The 10126-nt window shown below is 49.0% G+C and overlaps 1 protein-coding gene across 3 annotated transcripts in view; it reads left to right on the forward strand.

The window, feature by feature from the left end:
- Window positions 1–10126, forward strand: part of MSI2 (musashi RNA binding protein 2) — a 388015-nt gene that overhangs the window by 374880 nt on the left and 3009 nt on the right. The window contains exons 12-14 of one of the 3 annotated variants that reach the window (XM_022552616.3): window positions 3451–3659; window positions 5430–5502; window positions 8060–10126. The exon at window positions 8060–10126 is cut by the window's right edge and continues 3009 nt beyond it. In XM_022552616.3, the coding sequence (XP_022408324.1) occupies window positions 3451–3659; window positions 5430–5471 (251 nt within the window). In that variant the 3' untranslated portion in view covers window positions 5472–5502; window positions 8060–10126. The remainder of the gene's footprint in view (window positions 1–3450; window positions 3660–5429; window positions 5503–8059) is intronic. The other 2 variants (XM_022552618.3, XM_089900876.1) reach the window with 2 other exon arrangements.

The raw sequence follows: 10126 nt of genomic DNA on the forward strand, positions 1-10126 counted from the left end.
CACCCCCCCCCCAGCTGAGCAGGAGATGGGCGTCCTTGCCCACTAAGAGTAATGTCCCGTCCCCTCTTCCTGACCTGATCCTGGCCTGTGGGACATTTCTGGCCCCTCAAAATGAGCCTGGAGGCAACCTCCAAGGAGACAGACCATTGAAAATTGACTGAGGGGTGACTGGAACAGAAAGCACCCTTAGGTCAGGGGCTCGGAGTCATGCTTCTCCCCCTGCCTCTCCTCTCAAGGTCACAGCTTGGAGGGGAGGGCCTCCTCCTTTACTGTGTAACCAGCCAGTGTGCAGTGCGAACCTCCCAAAAGAAGAAAATCGCTTTGTCCCTAATGCCTTCCCACCATCAGACAGCGGGAACAGCCGCCGACACGTTGGCGTGCGCAGTGCCCTGCCCCTTTCTTCCCGAGCAGCAGAGCCGCTGCTGGGTAGAGCATTCCCAGAGATCGTGGGTTCGGGCCATCTCGTTGGCTTGTTAACATGCTTTCTGGAGCCTGGGTCTTCCGCCCACAGAGAAAGAGGGAGTCATTGACCAAGGGGCCCAGAGACCCGGCCCCTCCATGCCCTCAGCCTTTGAGGGTGCAGCATCCACTGTCCAGAAGCCTAGAGAAAAAGGACCAGCCCAGGACCAGGTGCTTCTTGCCTGCCAGCTGCACCCTCGGCGGGAACCCACAGCCTGATCTTTCACCCTTGGCTGGGGACTGTCTGCAGGGTGACTCTGAGCTGGGGCTCCGGCATTAGGAGGGCAAGTGTATATTCACGCGAGACTTAGGGTTTTAGAGCTGCATTTTAATACAGTGCCTTCTCAACCGTGATACTGGTGTCATTTGATGGAAGAGGACTGAGAGGGGAGGGGCAATGTAGGCCTAAGAAGAGCTACTTACTGTGAAATTCCCTTCAGGCCAACTCTCAAGCTGCAGTCCTCCTGGGCACACAGGCTCGGGAGAGGTAGCCGGGGGCTGGGCCAAATACCACCAGCCCTCCTGTCTTCTAAGCCTCCGGAGGGGCGTGTTTCAGGACATGCCGCCTCCTGTCTCCCAGGCTGCCTCCTCTGGCTGGATTAGTCTCTGGATGGCCCTACCCCTGCTGGAAGAAGCCAAGATGGAGACGTCCCTTCTCCCTGGCTTCTAGATAGGCGGGCCTGCCCACTGTCCTCCTGGATCCTCATCTGGACACAGGAGAAAGGGGTCAAAAAGTCTTCCTATCTTGCACTGTGGCCCACTGCCCACACCCCTGCTCTCCACCCTGAAACAGAGCCAGCTAGATACTTTGTTGGCTACTCGGTATAGGAGCGGGGTCAGCTGCCTGGGTGAACCAGGAGTCCGCTGTCTGAGCTCCCTCAGTTTTCCTAGCCCGGAGGAAGAAAGTGTGTGAGACCGAGATAATGCTGCCTTTTGAATATCGCAGCTCACTCCATGAGTGAGCAAGGCCAAACGTTATCTGCAAGTTTAATCTTCTGTATTCAAAAATCCCGTCCCCCTTTGTCTGCCGGTGCCTTCCCAAATCAGCAACTCACTTGCTCGAAGCCTCTCTGATTTTTTTTCTCTTTAACCTGTTCTTCCCATCGGCCAGTTTCTTCCTTTCTCAGCACAGCTTCCAAGGGGCCTGACCTTGGGGCCTCCTGCCCTAGAGGGCATCCCAAGGTAGCAGCTTGCCTGTTCTCTGCTGAGTCAAGAGCCAGGCCCAGCTTGGCTTGCTCTCCTTTGCATCTTCGTGTCCTGTCCCAGTCTCCAACTGGCCTGGCTGGAGTGCATCTTCGGTCTCTTCCCATCCCGGCAACAAGTGGGTAGAAATCAATCCACGTCTGGCTCTTCAATCCCCCCGGCCCAGAAGTGAGGGGCTCCAACCACAGGTCTGCGGGGCAAGGCCATGGCCCAGAGCAGACTTGCAGATGTTCTTCCCTTCTGCCACTGAGGGCGGGTGGCCACAGGGCAGAGGGAAGTGCCGAGGGGGGCAGGAGGGAGAAGGCTGTTGGGAGGAGCAGCCCCTGGGAGCCATGGAAATGCGTGGAAGCCAGATTGTCTGGTTCTTTGAGATGGGTTAGTTGTAGCCCAGAACTGGCCAGCCCCAGACTCACCTTGAGCTTTAAAAATCAATGAGAACTTATTTTTACAGTTAAAAAAAAAATTTTTTTTTTCCATTAGGGAAAAGAAAAAGTTTAAGCTACTAAGGAGAAATGAAGATGAGACAAAATGAACCTGGTTGACAGGCTGTGGCCCTTGCTGGGGAGGGAATGATGGAATTGGGGGAGGCTAAGGGAGGGAGCCTGAGGCAGTGTCTCCTCCCACTGCCCCCTCCGCACTTCCACTCTCAGGTCTGTGGGTGTGAAGTCCCATCTCTCTGTAGCGAAGGTACATTCCTAGCTCTTTTCCTGTCTGGAGTCTATATCTGAAGATAACCAACAGAAAGCAGACATTTCGGTCAGATATGCTTTAGTGATAAATTGGTTCAGTCAGTATGCTCTGAATTCATACTTGTCTTTTTTTTTTTAAACGAAAGGAAAAAAAAAGTTTAAATCCCCCCTTTCCTTCTACTGCAGGAGGTGAGTGTGTGGGTGTCCGGTAGAATCATTGGCATTCACTCAGCTTCAGCCCCAGAGCCTCCAGCTTTGCCATCCCCACCCCATCCCCTCCCTCCATCCCCAGCTCTCCACCCCAGAAGGGAACCCTCTGCCACCATCATTACTGTTATGTTAAGATGCCCAAATTTTCCATGACATATCCCATCCTCCGACCACGTTCAGTATTGATGATGTTCATACAGGGATATAAATGGGAGGGGTGGGCAGGGAGGGAGTAGCCAGTGGGGAGGGGGGAAGTGGTTGGTGGGGGGGAGGGGCGCTGAAGATCTTTTTTGTCTTTTTTTCGTTTAAAACAAATTTGTCATTTAATGGATCCAAAAACAAACCAGAAAAGAAAAAGTGAAAGAAAAAGCAAATCAAAAATCCCCTCCCCAAAGATTTTTTTTTTTCCTGGACACAAATTGCTTTGTTTCCTGTCACATTTTAATATCAATATTAACACAATGTGTAGTCTAAAACTAGTTCCTTTGTAGTTTGCATGGGATGTGAATGCTGTCTCAACGTGCCCAGATCTAGACAAGACTGCATGAGCATCAATTCAGATGTGAAAAAAAAAAAAAAACTCTTTCTCTCTCTCTCTTCCATATATACCTCTATTTCTATTGTGATAATTTGGTGGGCAGTGAAGCACCTCCGGTTGGTTGCCGTAGTGTGTTGAATGATTGTTTTTTCTTCTCTCTATTTTTGGAGCTCCGAGCTTCTTAGTAGTAGCCTGGGCTGAGTATTCTTGAGTCCCTGCTGATGTCTTCGCATGGCCTTGGTTCAGTGTTAGAAGTTGGGCCTCAGCTGTTTTTCTGGAGTGTTTGGCTTGTAATGACCGGTGCATGCGTGGCTTCTGGCCTCATACCCAGCTCTATTCTCTGCACACCAGTCCTGAATAGCTACAGTGCTCAACCGAATTTTGGCGCGCCCGCTTCCCCGGCAGGCTCCAACCCGGCGCGGCCCGGAGGCTTCCCGGGGGCCAACAGCCCAGGACCTGTCGCCGATCTCTACGGCCCTGCCAGCCAGGACTCCGGAGTGGGGAATTACATAAGTGCGGCCAGCCCACAGCCGGGCTCAGGCTTCGGCCACGGCATAGCTGTAAGTACCTTCCTGCCCCTGCCCTCCTGCCCATGTCCTGTGGCACCCCGGGGCGGGTGTGCCAGAAAAGCCCAGAGGTGGGAGGCCAGGAGAGGGCAGCGGGCCCCCATCCGCATCACGTCAGCCATCCAGGGCTGAAGCTTCTTCGTTTAGGTGCTTCCTGAGCACCTGTGGGTCAGGCGCGGTGTGCAGCCATGGGTGCGTGGAGGGAGTGTGGGCAGGTCAGGTTCAGATCACCACTCCAGCACGTCCAGCCCATGCAACCTTGAGCCACGTATATAATCCTCTGCTTCCCTGGCTGCCAAACGAATATAAGTGTTCCTCCCTCAAAAGATTGTGAGAGAATAAATGGAAAACAGGATATGTCAGCTGCTGGCTCACAGTAGAGCCTCAGTATCAGCCCCCTCTCCTCGATCCCAGCCTCCTGGAGACTCATGTGCGTTGGGACCTTGGAGCTACAGACCCGCCCCACAGGGTAGCAGCTTAGTCGGGAGAGTCACCACCCAAGGTCCAGAGGCAGCGCCGGGGCCTGGGACATAGCGTGGGGTGCAAGCCCTGTCCCAGGAGGTTTCCTCCGCTAATGTTTCTTACAGTTTCCAGGTTCCAATAAGTTCCCATTTGCGTTCTGTAGCTGCGCCTGCCCCCGAAGGCCAGATGCATTTGATATTTGTAATGCTCTGTGGTTCTATAATCTCACTAATCCAGGCAATGGAAATTTGCTTAACAGATTTGCATGCTGTTTTCAGATTGTATTGTTCTTCCCCCTCGCAGTGTGTGTGAGCATGAATGTGCCTGAGCCCACTTACTCGCTTGTCCCTTCCATTTGGAAAACAGAAAATCGGCCAACCTCACCATCTTGGAGTCAGTTTGATTTTGAGCTGAGTTGGGAGTGTCTGCTGTCCCAGGTCATGTCCCTGTCGGGAGAGCCCTGCCTCCCGAGCTGTGCTGGGGAGAACAGAACAAGGGCAGACAGTCTGGGCACCAGGGCAGCCCGTCCCTGACCCTGGTGTTAGAAGTCCTCCGTCCCCACCTCAAACGCACGTCTGTGCACTCTCATGCATGCACACACACTCTCCACACACACACACACACACACACACACACTTCTGCCATCCCTGGCCTGTGCGGTCCGGGTCCTTGTTCAATTCCACTCCCGAGCCGATATCACTTAAGGCAGTAGTTTGATAAGTCAAATCCCCTCGGATCAGCTGTAGTACCAAATCCAGAGTAGCATTATTCAGCTTCGAGCTGCATCAATTTGGGAGACCGTCTGTCACCACGTAGAACACAGCTCATTTCCATTGTCAGTGCCCAGAAACACAGACCCTATTTGTTCATGAAAACCTCGGTCTCTGACCTGTGTGCTGTGATGGTTTCTGAAATAAGCACATCGTCACGTTTGGTCTGCACGGGCCTTGCTTTCTCCCCAGCTGGAGCCGTTGGGACTGTGGACAGAGACACTGTTATCTTTGCTCGCTGGGGCTCAGGGCAGCAGTGCCCATCATTTTCGGCGCAAGCCCCCCTTTCCTATCACCCACCCAGCCCTGTGAATCTGGCTCTCAATTTTCCCCTGGGTGAGCGGACAGGCCGGGGGTGGGGAGTCGGGGCTGGGAAGGATGTCATTCTGGCCCCTCGTGGCACGGTGTCTCAGAATTACATATTCATGCTGGCAACCACAGTCTAGTCCTAGAGATAATTTCCTTTCCCAGAATATGACAATCTGTTCCCATGTATAGTGTGCTGATGACCTTAACAATTGTGCAATTTTAGGGACCTTTGATTGCAACGGCCTTTACAAATGGATACCATTGAGCAGGTGCTTTCGTTGCCATCTCACTCTGAGGTATTACCTTCTCTGCCACGTGTCTCGCCCGCTGGGCGTGTCCGTACATGTATGCGCCCTGGGCATGCAAGTACGCACGGCCCTGGTCTCCTCACGTCCACATCTCTCCTTCCTCTTTCTGGACCCCTTTTCAGGGGGGTGGGGGGCAAAACAATCCAGTCTTTTAATCTCTCATCCCTCCTCCAGCTTAAAGCATGACCCCACTTTTTTTCTTTGATTCTTTTGATTCCTTTTCTTTATCTTTCCCACCCCTCATCTTTCTCTGTCTTGAAATACAATCAAGAGTATGGGAAACTGGAAGGAGATTTTTGTGCTGTGCCCGTCCCAGGGGGACGGAGGCAGGGAACCGCTGGGCTTCTGCCAGGCCTGGGGGTGGGAGGGCGGGCAGGATCCTGCGAGCTGGCCTTGTGGGTTGCTGGGCCCTTTCAGCTCCCCGGAGCTCGCTGGGCTCGGCCAGTGGGGTTCATGCAGTCAAACAGCCAGACTCCATCTTTTCGTGAAAAGAAAACATTTTTGCCAGTAACTACTGAGTAATTATCCAGATTACCGCACGAAAAGCAAATTAAATTAACGACATCACCTGCGTTACATGGATTTGGATCCCTGCCAGTTTCCTAACCTTTTAAACTGAGCTCAAGTTAATTAAACATTTTTTAAATCACTTTGATGGGGATATGGAAGGGGTGGAGTGGAGGAGAGCGGAGGTTGGGGCAGTCAGTGAGGGAGCCTCTTGCCACGTTCTCATTGAAAATGAGTATCCATCATTCTGGGGAAGAGCACCAAGGAGAGCGGTTCTCTCGCGAGAGCTAAACGTGACCCGTGTTAGCGAGTTAGTTTGAGGTCTTGAGATATGGGTCTGTTTCTTTGGAAGAGAGAGGGCGACAGCCAAGGCCTGGGAATGGGTCCCACTCATAGAATCCCAGCGCTGGGGCGTGAACGCCTTTCACTCCAGGAGCTGGGACGTAAAGGAATAAGGCCGGAGATGGATTTGCCACTTTGGTTTGCAGTCAGCAGGATGCCCCTCTTGTAGAGGGTTGCTTCAGGCCCCTGAGCCAGCCAGGACTCAGTAGGGTGGGCCCAGCTGGGGGACCAGGTGGAGCTGAGCTCCATAAATCTCTTGAATTTCTCTAATATTGCTGCTAAGGAATCACCTCAACTAACGCAACTGCCTCTCTTAACCAAATAAACCCCGTGTGTGAATTCTCCCCACCCCTCGCCTACACTTCCCTTCCAGCACTGACCCAGCCATCGCTGGCCGGCCGGAGCCAGAGGCCACTAACAGTGTGAAGGAGAGCTACTCACGACTAATTAAGCTGGGTCTGGGGGCCCCAAGGGAACTAAGATTCCTCTGAGAGCAAGGCAGACTCATGTACCCAAGAACGTTGGGGATGGAAAGTGGCTCCAGCCCTTTGTAGAATCAGTTGATGAGGGGATTGAACAGCTACCAGTCCATGTTCAATACCAGGGGATTGAACAGCTACTACCCTGGAAGTGGAGGGTGGTGTAGGTTTCCTCCCATCTCCTCCCCACACCCTCCAAGGCCTCTGCAGCGTTTCCATGGGGGTCGGGGGAGGGCCGAGGCTGCCCCCAGCGCAGCCTCCCTCATCCACCTTTAGGACTCAGAAGGATGGAATAGACGAGAGTGGAGGTAACCACCTGCCCCCTCCAAAATGATTAAGTGGGCCAATTGAGTCACATGGCCGCACCAAAACACACACTTTGTCCCCAACAGAGGTGACCCTCAGACATTTAGCACCATCCATGAAGGAGGGGCCCAGGATCACAGTCAATTCAGGGAGATTCGATTGGCAAGTCTGTGAATCCCGGGCCTGTTTTTATTTCCTAGAACCAAAGCTGGTTATTCGTTGTGAATGTTTTTATGTGTCCTGACCTTGAGTCTTTGGTATGTAATATGATTTTTTGTAGTAGAAATTAGCATTTTCAGTTATTGACAGTCATTGATGGGTATCTCATAAAGACAGAAGTTTTTAAACATTAAGCTTTGAAAACAGAAGCTTAACCAGAGCTGCCCTCTCCCCAGCAGCAGGCGTGGCTCCGATGTCACAGCTCAGGCTGTGACCCCAGTCAGCGGTTAGCCTGGCCATTTTCAAATGTCCTCAGTAGCCCAATGTAGCCATACTTTGAAAGCTCTAGTTAAGCTGGGACGAAGTGAGAGTGTAGCATGGACATATATACACTACCAAATGTAAAATAGATAGCTAGTGGGAAGCAGCCGCATCGCACAGGGAGATCAGCTCGGTGCTTTGTGACCACCTAGAGGGGTGGGATAGGGAGGGTGGGAGGGAGACTCAAGAGGGAGGGGATATAGGGATATATGTATACATATAGCTGATTCACTTTTTTGTACGGCAGAAACTAAGACAACATGGTAAAGCAATTATACTCCAATAAAGATGTTAAAAAAAAAAAGAAATAGGAAAAAGATAAAAAATAAAAAGTCGGAGTAAATGGTATGCTCGCCTGACACTTCTTCTTTCTCCTCCCACCCCCACTTTTTGTTCTCTTCTGGACACCCTCGACCTTCTATACCCTGCAGAGCATACCTGGATGTCCAGGCAAGACTGGGCGAAGTTTCTGAGTGGCCCTTTGTTTAGGTGATGTCATCAGACCTGTTCCCCCACCAGCCTCACTCCCCATCCCAACCAGAGATGGCTCACTTCGGATCGAGGGTGGACTGCATCTCATCATCTCATGGATCTGCTGTAATATAAGACAACGGCTTTTAAATGTGTATATATCCCATGATTTTGGTTTTGTTTTATTTTTGTTTTTCTTGATGGTTTCCCTCCCTCTTCTCTCTTCCCCCTTCTCCTTTTAAATCTCTTCAGATCACATTTGGTAGTGATTTTGACTTAGTGCAGTAGTCATATAGCTTTAATATCTAGTTAAAAGCTAACCATAGTATAATTGTTATATTAAGGTATTTTTTTTTCTTAAAAAAATTTTTTTTTTGCTTGTTTTAATTCTGTTCTCACTTTTCAAGGATGCTGAGATGGTAATATTACTCTCAATATTTTGGTACCAATTCTGAGACTGTATGAATTTTCAGGTGGAATTTGAGCACACACAGAGGCGAGGTTGTGAAATATGGAGCGGGAGGTGGGCGTCAACTTTCTACTTTGCATTGTATAAGAAGTGAGATGTAGTAGGCTAATTAACAGACTATAGCGGTTCTTTTTTGTGCTGTCTCTTTGTTAACCTAAGTATATCTATTTTCGGCAATAAGGTAAGGACGACGATGTTTTGAGTGTCCTCCTTTTCTATAAGTGCTTTTTTTCTGTTGAAAGAGGTGATATTATAAGGTTTTTTGCAGTTGTGAATTCTAAAAAAAGAAATGTTGTAAATACAATTCCATTAACTACATAGAAGCTATTAAGAAAGAGAGAATCAAAAATATTTTTGTGAGGGAGTCGGTCCTCGGCAGTTTGATGCTCTGTGGATGGAGGAGGGGAGTAACAATAAACCAAGTCAGTGACTGAGACCGAAGAACACCCAGCTGCCAGGCCGACCCCACGACAAGTTAGAACACTGGTTAGCTCCTCTTGTCTGTGTGATAGACCTAAGAACTGTATTAGTGTCATACCAGCATATTAACCTCTCGTCTGTGCACAGCTTCCAACGTTACCGTCTAGTTAGATTTTTATTTAAAATATGAAAAACTGCTTTTCCCAAGACGTTTTTTAAAAACAAAGCTACAATTTTAATATTTAACATATTTAATGTTTCAAAGCACACCTGTTTGGCTTGGGTGGGGCGGGGTGGGGGGACATTCTTTTTCAGTCTTAATTTTTAAATATTTGATCATTTTCTATTGTCCAATCATTTCAGCACCTCCAAAGGTCCCTAGGACACTTTGCCTCTCTTCTTCCCCTGTTCCCCATCCGCCCCCAGCTCTGGGGGCCCGTGGGCCAGGAGTGGATAAGCCTGCATTAATGAAACCTTTTCTCCATTCACTTTCTATTTACCAATTAGGAAAGCAATCTTTTGGTTTTGTTTCTTTCTTTCTTTTTTTTTTTTTTTTTAATACCTCAGTGCTGCAAGTATCACCAGAGAGGCTATGGAAGAATTTTTTTTTAATTTATTGTAGATGTAAACAGAATTTTAAAAAATAAAAAGTATAAACATCGCTGCACTGTGACTGGTGGGAAAAACTGACCGTTTCCTGTTTGCACATGTTGAACATTTGGCTGTTATAATATATGGTCCTCAGATGGGGAAAGATACTTATGATGAAGGATATTTTTTAATTTAACTTTTTTTTAATGTTGGTCATAGGTCGGCAACAGCAACTATAGAAGTACAACTCAATAGATGGCATTAAAACATATTGTAGTGTGGATATATATTTTTTTCTTTTTTAAAATGTGATATTGACGTTTTATTAATATTTTTTAAATTGTTACGTTTATAAATTTGGTACTTAAGGCACAGCCAGTATGAGACACTGAATGCGACATTTATTATAAAGAGCTGCTGCACTCCTATTTTTATAAATTTTACTAACAAAGTAGACTAATGTAGACATTCACAGACATGGTAGGGTAAAAGCATCTTCAAGCAAAAGGCTCCAAAATGCTGACTCAGAAAGAAAGAAAAAAAGCCT

The sequence above is a fragment of the Delphinapterus leucas genome, chromosome 19 (assembly GCF_059928025.1).
Source record: "Delphinapterus leucas isolate spDelLeu-1000000601 "Yukka" chromosome 19, BTC_Dleu_Yukka2, whole genome shotgun sequence".
Classification (NCBI taxonomy): Eukaryota; Metazoa; Chordata; class Mammalia; order Artiodactyla; family Monodontidae; genus Delphinapterus; species Delphinapterus leucas.